This window comes from Chaetodon auriga, chromosome 13 (genome assembly GCF_051107435.1).
Source record: "Chaetodon auriga isolate fChaAug3 chromosome 13, fChaAug3.hap1, whole genome shotgun sequence".
NCBI classification, from domain to species: Eukaryota; Metazoa; Chordata; class Actinopteri; order Chaetodontiformes; family Chaetodontidae; genus Chaetodon; species Chaetodon auriga.
The window spans coordinates 12,967,071-12,982,075 of NC_135086.1; the positions used below are offsets into that span (position 1 = coordinate 12,967,071).

The 15,005-nt window shown below is 40.5% G+C and overlaps 3 protein-coding genes across 3 annotated transcripts; 2 read left to right on the forward strand and 1 right to left on the reverse strand.

The window, feature by feature from the left end:
* The first annotated feature begins 5 nt into the window (after positions 1 to 5).
* On the forward strand, positions 6 to 5,755 carry nostrin (nitric oxide synthase trafficking). Its single transcript, XM_076746181.1, has 16 exons — positions 6 to 53; positions 240 to 325; positions 429 to 512; positions 726 to 788; positions 892 to 973; positions 1,065 to 1,127; positions 1,972 to 2,070; positions 2,969 to 3,094; positions 3,450 to 3,548; positions 3,639 to 3,764; positions 4,276 to 4,384; positions 4,550 to 4,638; positions 4,759 to 4,884; positions 5,116 to 5,371; positions 5,446 to 5,538; positions 5,619 to 5,755. Exons 1-16 carry the CDS (start codon positions 27 to 29, stop codon positions 5,753 to 5,755), a joined length of 1,665 nt encoding a protein of 554 aa, XP_076602296.1. The 5' UTR covers positions 6 to 26.
* spc25 (SPC25 component of NDC80 kinetochore complex) lies at positions 5,265 to 10,634 on the reverse strand. The gene is made up of 7 exons (XM_076746180.1): positions 10,513 to 10,634; positions 9,691 to 9,862; positions 8,693 to 8,758; positions 8,335 to 8,481; positions 8,081 to 8,206; positions 7,456 to 7,554; positions 5,265 to 6,719 (listed from the first exon to the last, which is right to left on the reverse strand). Exons 2-7 carry the CDS (start codon positions 9,839 to 9,841, stop codon positions 6,595 to 6,597), a joined length of 714 nt encoding a protein of 237 aa, XP_076602295.1. The 5' UTR covers positions 9,842 to 9,862; positions 10,513 to 10,634; the 3' UTR covers positions 5,265 to 6,594.
* Positions 10,635 to 11,688: 1,054 nt separating this feature from the next.
* LOC143330505 (glucose-6-phosphatase 2-like) lies at positions 11,689 to 13,109 on the forward strand. Its single transcript, XM_076747147.1, has 5 exons — positions 11,689 to 11,909; positions 11,988 to 12,097; positions 12,187 to 12,316; positions 12,374 to 12,495; positions 12,598 to 13,109. The coding sequence occupies exons 1-5, from the start codon at positions 11,692 to 11,694 to the stop codon at positions 13,107 to 13,109; spliced, it is 1,092 nt and encodes a 363-aa protein (XP_076603262.1). The 5' UTR covers positions 11,689 to 11,691.
* The last annotated feature ends 1,896 nt before the right edge of the window (positions 13,110 to 15,005 follow it).

Below are 15,005 nucleotides of genomic sequence, written 5' to 3' on the forward strand. Positions count from 1 at the left end.
AGTCAACATACAGCCACCGTCTTACGATGAAGGATCCTGTCAGCACCTGCTCTGTGAGTATTTCTATTCAAAAATCCAGTTCAGTGTTTACTTTCAAAACGCATGGGAGCGGAAATGAGATTTTAATATTACGTTTACAGACTGACCTCACAGAAATCACAGTACCCTTGTTTCGGTTTGAGCTCAGGTCATTTTTGCTCCGAGGCAAAGATTTCATGGAGTCGTATTCTGTCTTTCAGTATAACAAACTCTATCAAAATGCGAAACGACTTTCAAAAGCTGGGGAGTCCTTCTGCAAAGAACTAATGACAGTTTTTCAGCAAAGGTAGGTTCAATACAGTTATGGCCCTCAGACTAAACTTTAACGGCAATGGGAGTTACTGTTTGACTCAGTTATTGTCTCTTGGTGCGACCTTTTCCTGTTTTAGGGCTGAGCTGGAGCTTACTTATGCTAAAGGATTACAAAAACTTGCTGGCAAACTCATCAGGGCCTCCAAAGAAATGTCTAGCAAGTAAGTCAGAGTGCTGGCATTTCTAATTTGGCCCAGTCTTTTGTCTGTTTTGTGTTTAACATGACCTCTTCCTGGGGACTAACTGGTGCACAGAAATAATGGTATCATGGGAAATAGCATGCACATAGTAAGCTTAGATGTGATCAAAACATAGGCAGGTGTCAGGCTAATTAGCCCACAGCTCTAACCTTTTCATGCTGGCTCCCCACGCAGTTCCACCTACAGTGCCTGGTGTCATGTGTCAGATGAGATGTACTCAAGAGCAGACGCCCACAGGTAGTTTTCAACCTGCGTTCACTTCATAACTGTGCCTGTCCACAGATTGAACAAATGTTAAGGGAGATCTGGACATAAATATGCCATGTTGTCCACATTTCAGATCATTAGGAAACGCATTTCAGCAAGAGGCAATTCTGGAAATAAGACAAGTCTTAGACGAGCATAACAAGAGGAAGAGGCCTGTATGAAAGAGATTCTCCATCCTTGTATCAGTGTGTGCCTGTTCTAACTTCCAGTCATAACATGTCTCTCACCTTTTCTGTACTTTGATAGCTTGACACTGCCACTGAAAGAACTGGAAAACTTGTTACTGTTAATTGGAGCGAGCAACTCAAGGTAAATAGTATGAATGAGACATATGAATCAGCTGTAACAGCTGCTGTAGACAGTTATTATCAAGCTGATCCATAAATCATAATAGTCTGTGTGACTGTCAGCTATTGTGTTTCTAGTGAAGCTCTTATAGTGTACACAGTATAATGTATCATACTGCACAATGCATTATTGAGTTGATATAAGCTTGTATGCATTTGATGTGTTAAGATCACAATATTTAACCAATTCAAGGATTCAGGTTTCTCGTTAAGGTATTATGACGAGCTATAATCACACTTGTTGCTGATTAAGGCGCCATAACGTTCATATGATTTTACAACCCTTCGTGCAAAACAAGCAACTTAAGTATGATCGACTGTCATTAGAATTTATGACGTAGTCTAAAAAAACTTAAGGCTGTTGCTACGAAACACTATACATCATAAGGTTTAGAGCAACTTTTATAGTGTATAATAAAAGCGTTCTAACACATTGTGTAACCGTTATAGACAAGGGATCTGTAGAAAGCTTTACTAATGTTATTTTAGAAAAACAACTCAGAAAACATGCTATAATATAATCCCCATTTGGCCTTACCTGAAGTATTTAAAATGTGCAATAATTGAATAAATGGAATAACAACTTACAGATTTAATGAGCACTAAGTCTTGACACTGAGTCCTTCTTTTGCATCACACCAGCGCAAATCTAAAATCTGTTGCTTTAAAGAGATCCACCCTCCTTCACTCAAACACGTCATTATAAAGTGCTGAATGCAGTCATTCAGAGTTGACCTCCAGAGTAGAGTAGATTTGGTTATATCGGTATGTTTATGTGGTTTCTTGTGTTTGCTCTTCTGAAACAGACAAAGAAGAAACTGGTTGGACTAACAAGAGAGCATGAGGGTTTATTCAACTTTGTTGAGAACAACAAGCACATTTGCACAGAAAAAGAAAAACAAAAGGTAAAGTATATGTCTACAAAACTATGTTTCATTACTACACACAGTACCAATCAAAAGTTTGGACACACCCTCTCAGGTATTCTGAGTCCTGTTGAAAGACAAAAGATGGTCCCTCGAAGCACAGAGCAGATGGGAGACATGTTGTATGTAGCCATGCTGGTTCAGTGTGCCTTGACTTTTGAATACATCACCAACAAAGAAGCCCCACTTCATCACACCTCCTCCTCCTCCTCCTCCTCCTCCTCGCTTCAGGTTGGGAAGCACACATGCAGACAGGACCCATTCAATCTTCTCTGTGTCTCACAAAGACAAGGCGGTCAAATTTGGTTTCATCAGACCAAAGTACAGATTTCCACTGTTCTAATGTTGTTTCCTTGTGTTTCATGGCCAAATCAATTCTCTTCTTCTTGCTGGTCTCCCTCAGTCGTGGTTTCTCTGCAGCAAATCAACCATTAAGGCCTGATTCACACAGCCCTCTGAGTAGTTGCTGAGAGATGTGTCTGCTACTTGAACTCTGTAAAGCATTTTGAGGGCTCTAATCTGAGGTGCTGTCGATTGCCGATTTCTGAGGCTGCTAGCTGTAATGAACTTCTCCTCTGCGGCAGACGTAACTATTGTTCTTCCTTTCCTGTGGCGCTTCTTATGAGAGCCAGTTTCATCAGAGTGTTTGATGGTTTTTGCGACTGCACTTGAAGAAACATTCAAAGCTCTTGAAATGTCTGACCTTCATGTCTTAAAGTAATAATGGAACATCATGTCTCTTTACTTAAGACAATGAAAAGAAAAACCGTTGGATGAGAAGGTGTGGACAAACTTTTGACTGGTACTGTGAATACTAGCTGGAAAAGTTGCCAATATGTCCACTAAAGATTGGTTTTCTTCCTGTTCTTGACTACAGATGTTGAACAGGCTGACAAAGTCGGCAGAGACGCAGACACGGGTAGATGAGGAGTACTTTAAAATCAACATGGAGGGTCACCAGATGAGACTCAAGTTGGAAAACACGCTGAAATACTGCTATCAGGTGTGAGGAAAATGCTTTCTTACTTCCCATAGCTGTTCCTCTTATCCAGAGAGGCTTTTTGTGAGTGAACTGAGTCGCGTTCAGTGTCTTGCTCAAGGACACCTCATTTGTGATAAGAGCTTTTGGTTGCAGGAAATGCTCTATACACACAATGTCTGTCGACCACCAAAACACTTTGTTTGAAGCACCAAATTACTGCAGGCCGCTCAGCGTGTTCTGCACCTTCTTTCATGCTGTATCCTCTGAGACGTGCCTATTAGGGTATTACATTCTCCAGCGTCAAGGACAGGAGATTGGACAGGGACTGAATCTGCTGTATAGAAAGCATCACAGCACTAATTTCTGCTTGTTCTAGATCCTACAGGAGCTGGAGAAACAGCGAATTGAACTTCTTTGCAGCACTTTGAATAGATACAGCCTCCACATGTCCAGCTTTGGGCAGACCCTCACACATGTAAGCCATCCTGACCTGCATCCTGCTCAGAAGTATCCACTAAATCCTTTGATGGATGTTATACCTTACCTAAACGTCTGCCACTTACAGGGCCAAAGACAGATAGAACAGGCAGTCCAGCGGGTGGACATGGAAAAAGACATACAAACCCTGGTGGAGGAAAACAGCATCACAGCTGAAGATAACAGAGCTGAGTTTCTGATGGCTGATTATTTTGTAAGTCTGAATTTTTCTTTTCTCTCTCTGAGACTCTGAAGAGAAGCTTGTCCGCAGGCCATAGGCTCGTTCAGTGACTCACCCATTCAGACATACCCAGTCATCTCTGCGGGGTGGGTGGGTGGGGGGTAATGGGAGTGTACAAGCTGCAGATATTTCTCATTTTGTGACAGTGCCTGACATGAAAGCTGTTTTTTTTAATGTGCTCTGGTGTTTACTGTTTTTTGTTGTGTAATAAATTGTAATGATGTAGCTGTCAGGCTGTACTCTCTCTCTCTTCAGAATATGATAGGAATCTCAATGGGATTTGCCTGATTTACAGTAATATACTGCATATGAATGTGCAGAGCAATAATGACAACAGAGGGTTTGTAACATTTCTGGGAATTTTAAATATGAATGTGTTCAAATCCACAGACCTTGTAGCTTTTATAGTAGATTTTAACCAAGATCGTTAAAGTTACTGGAGTGATTCGATAAATCCATGTTATCTTTACTCCGAATGCCTCAGGAGGAGGACAGCAAATCACTGATGTGCAAAGACCGAAGAAAAGAAGCCATCAAACTCAAACTCCAGCGTCTGGAGGACAGCATTGCAAAAACAAAGAAAGACCGTGAAGGCGAGTTCGGCATATTATCCACAAAATAATGAGTTCAAATTACACAATACATTCTTATGGAGGAGGAAAATGTGTCTTTTGGTATAATTCAGTGATTCGTGATAGACAGTATTAAATAATGTCATTCATTTTCTTCCTACGTCACCTTCAATATTCTCGTTGCAGGAGTTGAGAAGCTGATGAGAACATACTCTGAAAATCCATCTTTTTCAAACCAAAAGAACCTGGAGGAAACCGAACAGCAGCTCGATGAGGTAAACAGTGAATGGAAATTGAGCAGATGGACAGCGGTGTGTACAGCTGGGTGTTTACTTTACACTGATCATAAATTAGATTTGCTGGAGTGTTCGCTAATGTCATCTTGTTGTCTGCAGTGCAGTCTAAAACTGGATCTCCTTGAGGCCACTCACTACAAACTGTCTGTGTCGCTGTCTGAATTAGACGGGACACCCAAGTCCTTTCACCGATTTAGCAACAGCATTGTGAAATGGAAAGATAAGGTAAGGGTACATGTGACAGGACATGAGGTGTGCTCTGGGTTAGTGGGAGCCTAGTGGTTAATGGAGAGTTTCAAAACGGACCGCGTGATGGGATCTGCTCATTGTGAAACAGCCTTTTAGTTTATACATTTTGTAGTTATTTTGTTATGATTTCTGAATGAAGGGTGCATGGGGTCTCAGATATTACAATAATGTAGACAAAACATAATGCATTCCATTTTTCTGTCTTAGGACTGCGAGCACAGCGTCGTTCAGCTGACTCGTCCAGTCAAACTCAGGAGGACCCCACTCAGATCCCGGCAGTCACTGAGAGCTTCCATCATTTACAAAGGGCCCGTTCAGTTTGTGACCCAACAGTCTGCGGAGGCTGTACCCGGCGCCACTGACCAAGTCACTCCCACGGCTACAACACATGAACTTGCAGCCAGAGAGTGTGGCAGCACTGTTAATGGAGCCCTGCCTCACAACGATGATGACAAAGAGCAAGGTAATGCATGAATACATTTATTTCTGTTCATCACATCTGCATTAAAAGCAATGAAAAATGTTAATGCCCAACAGGTCAAGGAAGACCACAGTGGGACAGTATAGGACAATGCAGAGCACTGTACAACTTCACCTCTGAACAGGAGGACGAGCTGACTCTGAAAGAAGGCAAGTGGCAACCCAACCGCAGATGATTTGAAACAGTGGAGATGCAGTACTCATCTAATGACTGGATTTTTGTTTCACAGGAGATCTTCTAGACATTTACACAAAGGAAGAGAATGGTTGGTGGTTTGGCAAACTTAATGGGAAGACAGGCCATTTCCCATCAACATATGTTGAGGAGGTGCCTGTGTTTAGCAAAGCTGAATCATCTGATGCCTGACACAAAACCCACCCTGAAAACCCTTATACCAACTGAACATACAGATTATGTGTTTGTACTGACTGGAGATATAAATTGCTTTAAATAGTTAATGGTAACAAAAGCTTTCAATTGAATAATACATCATCTTTTTAGAGTTACTTTGTAATGCTGTTGGGATTCATACTGTATGTGATTTCTTTTACACCCAAATTATTGTTTTCTTTCATTATGTATATCACATTGTGTACAGATGAACTTTCCTGTAGTGAGTATTTAATAAACACATATTTGATCGATTAATATCAGAAACTTTGATTACTAAAAATGGAGTACAGGAAGACAGAACTCTGTACTTATCCCCACCGTCGCAAACTGAGTAATGTCAAGGGAAAATAAATTAAATCTGTTTACATATCTGTCAATTGTTATTTGATATTTATTTCTGAGGAGCAACATCTACAGTAAACTGGAGAATTTGTCAGGATTTAGGAGGGACACAAAATTCAATGAGGCCCTGTCACCATTTCCACCAGAACGCCTGTTCTCTCAAGGCCAAACGTGCAAGTGCCAAGTATGCAGTAAACTAACAGACCATGCTCAGAATTAAGAGAAAGAACACTTGTGTATACAATTAAAACTCGTATTAGCGTAGCTGAAAGTCCAGATTTTTCAAATATAGCTTCTAATTTATTGCCCACAGAAGTGTATTTCAAATCCACTTCTATTCGTCTTGACAAGTCAGTTGTTTGTTTACAAACCTGCACTGTGGGTACAGACTGAAAGCTGCTGCTCCTCCTTGCTGACATCAGTCCACATTATAGTCAGAACTTCTCTTCACTGTGTGGTTCCTCCCGATCTCAGCGTCGTGCCTTAGAGATAAACTCCTTCCTGACGTTTGCCAGGAATGCTGCTAAGTTATTGGTCTCCTGAAGCCGCCTTTCCAAGACTGGCAAACACTCGATCACAGGGTCACTCGACACAACTGTAGAAATTGAAAACCTATATTATAGAAGCCATTTACAGAGGTTGTTGCATGATAAGGCCAGTGATCATCAATATTTTAATTATTGTCAAGAAATCCCATGAAAAGACCAAACCCAGCAGTGCATTAGCCTGGGTCTCAGTTCTTTTTGACCTCGCTACCCTGTCTGTGGCACTCACCCCATACCCATTAGTTCCTACTGAAAAGATCAATGTTGAAAAACCGGTCATAAATATACTGCTTTTACATGAGGCAACATAATTTCCCTAATAAGCAGAGCACTGTAGATTTAAGCAAATGTTGTTCAAACATGAGAGTAAAGGAGCAGGAGTAAATACTGCAGTATTAGAGAAAACGTAGTAGAGAAAGGTAGAAAAGACTGACTCAAAATACACTACAGCTGTCAAGTTCAGGGGAAAGGGAGTGTCAGCCAAGGCAACAGTATGGCACGTTTAGAAGTTTTTGGACATCAGTGGAGCTCCGCAGCACAGAGAAATAAGCTATATGAGAGGCTAGACTTGGGAGTATGATCAGTTCATTGTTTGTTTTGGTCTTCCTCTGGCATTTGAGACAGTAAGAACAATGTAGAATATTGCCTGTGTTATCTCAGTGGTATCGATTTATGATGGCGATAAATCGATACCACTGAGATGGATCGTCATAAATTCATTAAACTGCGCAAACTTTTACTATTACAGTACAGTCCTCTTATATACAGGATATGCGTGAAACTTACTCTGGTATGTTCTGTCTTCATTGATCCCCATTGTGACGATGTAAGGGCTGTCCTGATCTGAAGGGTTGATATTCCGGAAAACAAACTGCAGCTTTTCACCTTTACAAAGACAACAGACACATTCTGTAAATTCTCAAGTCACATTTACTTCAACTAAAGAGAGTCAGGACTTTACATGAGACAAGCTACATATACTGTTGTGTTTTTCACAAAGACGTGGCTGTGTTTGTAACACACTGTTTTCTCCCTTTTCCTCGCCTGTCTGGCATAACCAGTTCTCCTATGCTTGGTATCCTTTTGCTGATGTATTCCCACTACTGACCTGATGTACAACTCCATTTAAACATTTAAACTACGTATTATTTCTACACCTGTGATTGAGTTTTGCGAGGGAGGCATTACAAGCAACAAAAAAGGGGGGTACTATCAGGATAAAAACACCGTTCCCATTAGAGGCCACAAGCTTCAAACACCCAGACAAAAGACCCTCTGAGCTGTGCACAACTGTAACTCCTAAAATCATCATATTCATTCCTATCAATGCATAAAAACAGTGATGGATAAAGGGAAAAGGACTCCAGAAGAATACCAAATACAGAAATGTAAATGTTAGCGTGTGGCACACCTTTAACCAACTGTGTTTTGCCGTGGATTGTTCGTATCTCCATGCCCAAATATTCCTGAAAGACGAGTCTGGCTTTCTGGAGATTCCTCAGCCTGTCTTTGTTTGCTTTATTTTGAGACTCAATTACTGAAAAGAGAGAGGGGGTGGGGAAAAAAAACAAGAACAGGAGTCATATACTAAAACGACCATATGCTACAGTAACAAATTAAGTTCTGTGATCTAAACCATACCTTTAATTTTCAAATAAAACTTACACTCTTTTCTCTTGGCTTGTTCTTCATTAAGTTTCTCAATCTTCTGGATGATGTCGGTTTTCTGCAATTCTTTCTGCTGAATCTCAGACATCACTGCTGAAATGGCACTGTGTTTCTCTTTCAGTGATGTATTTCTTTGTTCTAAGTCTGAAGGAAAAGCATTGCATCAGTCCTTGTATGCTTTCACATTAGAAAAAAATATTATTCAGCACATGAAAACAGTTTTAGTGCTGGAACAAAAATACAGAAGGCGCAGGGCCAGCACCAATAACTTCATCAATATTGTAAACATACAAACACACCGCCACAACTGAGCTATGTGGCACACAGACGCAGTGCTTTGAATGCATAAACTCACCTCTTCTGAATGTCTGTATCGTCTCGAACACCATCTCATCGTCCTTGCATTTCTTTAAACATGTATCTGCAGCAAAAGGAAAACACAGCATAAGCTCTCATGTTACCAAAATAACTGTATAGGAATAACATTGGTTCTCACCCCAGATATACACTCATACTTAGTGTTAAAATACATGAAAAGCAGAGCCCCACAACCCTATGGTCACTTGTTTATACATTAAACTGGAAACCAAGACACCACTCATATTAAAACTTTAAAACCTACATTTACATAGAAACAGTATTGTTAAGACAAAGAAGTATAATACCATGTCTGCATTGACAGTGGTGTGTTATTTCTTTTTCATAAAAACAACTACACCTCTGGCTGCCATGCTTCACAGTAATTAGTAGGGTTGTCTGCACTCCTCTGTGTTACTGTGAATTATACCAGTTTGAGTTTAAAAAAAGTGAAGCACAGCCTCTTGTGGCTTAAAAACTAACTGCAAGAGTGCCGTGTTTATATAAGCGGTTTTTACCTAACTCTGCTCCACAGCCTAGCTGATATCTATGGGCCAAGTCATGACAAAAGGTTTTCACAGTTGTAAGAGCCTCATAAACTGTTGGGGCTTTGAATAGTTATGGCTCTGAAAATCCACAGCTCAATCAGTTCGCCATTCGTTATATTGCAAGAAATCACAACAAAAGGGTTTAAGAAGCAACTGAAGAGGTTCTTGAAGGGAAGCCAGAAAGTAAATAAGTAAAAGAGGTTTCCTGCAGTATGGATGCTCAGATGCACTGACACTGTTCTTGTTTTAGATCGTGGTGTTTATATGTATGGTTTTGGTGGAGGTTTTGTTGTGAAATACAATGTTAATGCTGCAAATGTATTGTATACTATAAACATTGTTGACTATATGTATTTTATGTTGATATGGACAGCAGGAAAAGCAGTAATTGCCAAGGTAACAACTAATGGGGGACGCTAGTAACTATTAAACAATGTCTCATACATACCTAGTGCAGACTTCACATACTGTCTGTGGGACTGGCACGCCTCTTTGGTCGCGTCCATTAGCTCCTCACATGCTTTACGCTGTTTGTTTTGGATCTCCTCCATTGCAGTGGTGAAGCTGTCACTCAGGCTTGGATCAGTAATGGATGTCATGATGTTCGGATGTCAGACAATCTGAGATTAAAAACAACATACAGGGCGATGTTCATCATGAGCTCTTAAAAGAGCAACATTATCAACTGTAACGGTTACAGCACTTTTTTAATAAACTGGTGAATTCTTTATGTGTTAAATGTCTGGCTGCAAAGCTGCATTTCCTTCGGGATGATAATAAAGCTGAGGCTGAAGTTGAGAAACAAATACGTTGCACAAAGGGTCCAGTGTTTCAGCCATCAGCAGTCTCAGCTCCACACCAAGCTACGATAGCTAACCATTGTGGTTATTAGTCACGGAAAACAGTAAGGTAGGTCTGAGTAAATTATCATCAATTAAAACAAACTTGGAAGTGGCCTAGTTACTTGAATTTTCGTTAACGTATGGTATAGGGGACCAAGGCCACACATGTGGCTGCATATGAAGAACATTACTCAGTAACCGTTAATGCCTAAACATTTTGGAGCAAACGTAATCGTATAAATCCAAACGATAACATTAGCATGCTAACGCTAACATTAGTATGGTAACGCTGACGTTCGATGGTAAGCGTTAGCGCTTAGTTAGCCGTAGCTTGCACCAAACTCGAGTCATTTACACAAAAAATTAAACCGACTGACTTGTTCACAAGTTGTCTAACTGGTTCGTTTAATTTTCGAAGCAATACTCACGTTTTAATCTGCGGCCGTTGAATCTGCCCTTTTTGATTGACGTCTTGCCGCTGAATTAGTCGTTATTTTCAAAAATACGCGGGTCTGTGTCCAGGGGGCGGGATCTGAATACCGGAAATATCGTCTTCTTCGTCGTCGTCTTCTTCTTCTTCTTCTTCTTCCTAATCCTTCTATTGCGTTTTACAGCGGTTGTCATCCATATAGGTCGGCTCTAACGCCACCTGCTGGATTGTAACATCTTCTCAGCGCAAACCCTTTCCAGTGTCTACCGAAGGTGATCCTGCTCATCGTCCATTCTATCACTCAGGTCTAATTCTCTGAGCTGTTGCAAACATTCCCTTAGTGTAATATCAAGATCTTCTCCAGATGTGTCCAGAGAGCTCAAGAATATCCTGGCATTTATTTTTCTTTCGCTTACAAATGAGGAACACAAGCTTTTTATAGTCAGAGGGACTGTGTCTTATATTCCATTAGTTGAATGGAAAACTTGCCTACTATTTTATGATGTTAATGCTTGTTAAACACTGAAACACAGCCAAGAGCACCTTGAACTTTAATGTCTTTATTGTCATTTTATACCACCTTGTGGTGACTCTGAGGAGGTTCAAGTGGGCCCGAACTACCCAATATCAAGTTCAAAATACTGCAAATCAAAACATTAAATGTCATTTTTGTACATGGAAGTGTTCTTAAAAAGATGACTGTAGTTTTAAAAAAGAAAGAAAACATGGTGACGATAGATCCACTTAATATATGCCTGACTGTGGAGGCCAGATGGACTGTGTTTTTCAGTTACAGTATTATGGGAAGCCCATTTTGTTGCTACGTTCAGTGAGAATTGAGAATATTAATGAGGCTGAAGGGATCCAGGGGGTTACGTGGGTCACTCTCTCTTTCAGTGTGTACAATGGCTAATATGTAACAACTGCAAAAGCAATGGTCTGTAAAACATCTGATGGCTACACAGTCAGGGTGTAAACAGTTTTTGTAACATCTCTTAAAATGCTGAGCTCTGGGCTGCATCTGAGGAGGTTGCGGTGGTTGCCATGGCTCCGTTTAATGATTTATGACGCCAGGTTGAGATATAAAGCTATCTTAGGCGTGGAAGGGATTCATGGTGCTTTGGCTGGTGCTGAAGAAGCGGCTGTTACACTCGGGCACACAGACAGGGACTCTCAGATGGATTTTGTCTACAGCAGTGGGGTGCTGGTTATACAGCACCTCCAGAACAACTACAGGGAATACCACGACTTCCTCAACTTCATGTCAACTGTGGGAGACCCTCGTAATATTTTCTCCGTTTACTTCCCCCTCTGGTTCCATCTCAGTCATAATGTGGGCACCAAGATGATATGGGTGGCTGTTATTGGAGACTGGCTCAATCTTATTTTCAAATGGTAAACCAAGTCAGAGCTTAATAATATGACACTTGAGAGTATTTTGTGTATTTATATTCTTTAATACTTGTTTTTCAGGATTCTGTTTGGGCAGCGGCCTTACTGGTGGGTGCAAGAAACCCACTTCTACCACAACGATTCGTTCCCACACTTGGAACAATTTCACATCACGTGTGAAACAGGGCCAGGTTAGCATGTGTATTTTAATTATTATTATACATTTTAAAGTAACAGTTTCTGGCACTGTCAAGCACTTTTCTGATGTTTCTTCATGCAGGAAGTCCATCCGGTCACGCCATGGGCTCGTCATGCGTGTGGTATGTGATGATCACCGCTGCTCTCAACTTCACCAGACCTTCCTCAGCTGTCACTTCTGTGCAGAGTTTTCAAAGGTGGGTAGTTATTTTGTATAATGATGAAAATTATTATATCAGTGCTCGTGTCTAAATGTTTCTGTCTTACAGGTTTCGTCTTCTCAGGTCTTGTCTGTGGATGGCTTTTTGGGTCATTCAGATAAGCGTCTGTGTCTCCAGGGTTTTTGTTGCCACACATTTCCCACATCAGGTTATCCTCGGCCTTTTAGCTGGTGGGTTTCTTCCTGCTGTCACACATTTTCTGAGCTAATGCTGTATGTAACATAGTTGTTTACGTTATATTTAATCATGTGTTTTTTTTCTACCATGTGTAGGTATGCTGGTTGCAGAGGCTTTTGATCACATTCCCTCCGTCTACAATGCAAGCTTGAAAGCGTACCTCCAGATCAATGTCTTTCTTTTCTCTTTTGCCATCTGCTTTTATCTGATCCTCAAATCGACAGACATCGATCCTTTGTGGTCAGTTACTAAAGCCAAGAAGTGGTGCGCTAACCCGGACTGGATCCATCTCGACACCACACCTTTTGCCGGTCTGGTGCGGAACCTGGGAGCCTTGTTCGGTCTGGGCCTGGCAGTGAACTCTCAGATGTTCATCCAGAGCTGCAAGGGGAAGAACGGCTACAAAACCAGATTTAAACTCATGTGCGTGACGGCGACGCTCACATCTCTACAGCTGTGTGACTTCATCAAAATGCCCACACACACTGAGCTTCTGTTCTACGGTTTATCTTTTTGTAAGAGTGCTTCTGTTCCTCTCGGTGTGGTCGCTGTTATTCCTTACTGTGTTCATTTGCTGATTGGAGATGACGACAGGAAGCTGTCTTAGATTATGGAGGAAATGTGAAGCTTTGTGACATTGTTATGTCACGCTCTATATCAGTGGGTTAAGTCCTGTCCAGAGAGGAGTGGGTACATGCAAACCACCTGTCGGACTGTTAGTCACAGTTATTGCACAGTCACATAAGCACTGAAACTGCAATATACTATGTTGAACTACATTACATTACTTGCTTAGAGTGGATTAGATGTAAATATGTTTTTATGTGGTCTGACTTTATGTGATGATGACATATTTTGATATGGCCTTGTATTTTATCATTGCCAGTTATTGCTGTTATTTTGCCTTTTTACTACTGTTTGTGCCTTTTTTTTTGCTACTGATTTGTCATTTTACTTGCTTTGTTGTGCCGTTCACTGTAATTTGTACAGCACTTTGGTTTTTAAACATGCTATATAAATAAACCTGACACTGTATGAGTATATTTGTGAACCATTAATGACATGATCTGGAAAATTGTTGTTGATAACCCAGCAAACAATTCCTGGTCTTGCCTGAAGGATAGGGGAACGTTTGCTGGACCCCCACATTAGAGGAAAACAACATTCCACCAAACAAAAATGGTGCACTGGGTTACTACTAACGATAATACTATTATAATATATACTATAATACTGTTTATACCAGCTCACACCTTAATATATATGATAAAATATGTGACTATATACATGAACATATATGAAATGTTCCTTGTCTTCATTCACTCTCTGTCAACAATAACATTCTGGGAACCCTCAGAGAACGTTTCCTAGAGGTCCCCCAAATGTTTCACAGAAATAACCCTCAGAGAACTTTCAGGGAACCATCAAAATCATCAAACAGGTAACCCTCAGGGAATATTCTCTGAAAAAAAAAAAGTAAAACTTTCAGAGAACTGTTGGGGAACGTTCCCCAACAGTTCTCTGAAAGTTTTACTTTTTTTTTTTTTTTTCAATAAATTTAACCTTCAGGGAACCTTTAGAGAATATTCCCTGAGGGTTACCTGTTTGATGATTTTTATCAATTCAGAGTTCAGTAGTTTTCTTATTAATGAGCTCATTTGGAAAGCTACTGTTGCATGACTTTCATTCGAGAGACACTTTTGCCCAAAGCGAAATACATTTTGCTTACAAACACACACACTGAGTGCAGTGTGTGGTTCAAGGTCTTTGAGATGTGCAGAATTAATGGCCAGACACATGTGGTGGAGCACAATGGGGTTTTTTTTTTAAGCTAGTTCATTGTGAACAACAGATTCAAAGAAATGTTTGATTTAAATAAGTTTTTTTTTTTTACTAAAACATGGTCAAACCTCACCTTGAAAGGCTCTTTGAAAGATTAAAGCGTTTTCTTGTTTGTCAGGCTGTCTTAAGAATGTGTGTTTATTTTTTCATAAGCACTCATTCTCAGTCAGAAAATACTAAATTAAGTTAGAGCTGTATTTTGCATTCAAGCCAAGTTAAAAAAAATAAGTTAAACTAAACATTTCTCATAACTTTTAGGTCAATATAACCCTCAAATTAATATATACTCTTTAAACAGGGGCGATCTCTTTCAAGGACTCACTAAATTATTTCAGGTTTTCTCTCCTGCAGCACCCTCGTGTGAACTGTGGATGTGTGTATACACATCTCATTCTGTGTGAATTACATAATATCTGATGGGTCGTTTGGTTTCTTCAGGCAAATTCAGATATTAATCATGCAAAACGTAATGAGGCAGAACAGAGTGTGTGATGTAACTAGATGAGGTTGATTAGTTAAAGTCCCCAGTCCGACGTTGCTTAGCATCAGGTGGCACCTGAGGCCTGGCACCAAATGATGTAACCGTCCTAAGTGCGTAGGCTACTTGCTAAACCAAGCCTGAAGAAACATCTGTGTGTCTGGGTACTTTGTTACACTTTGG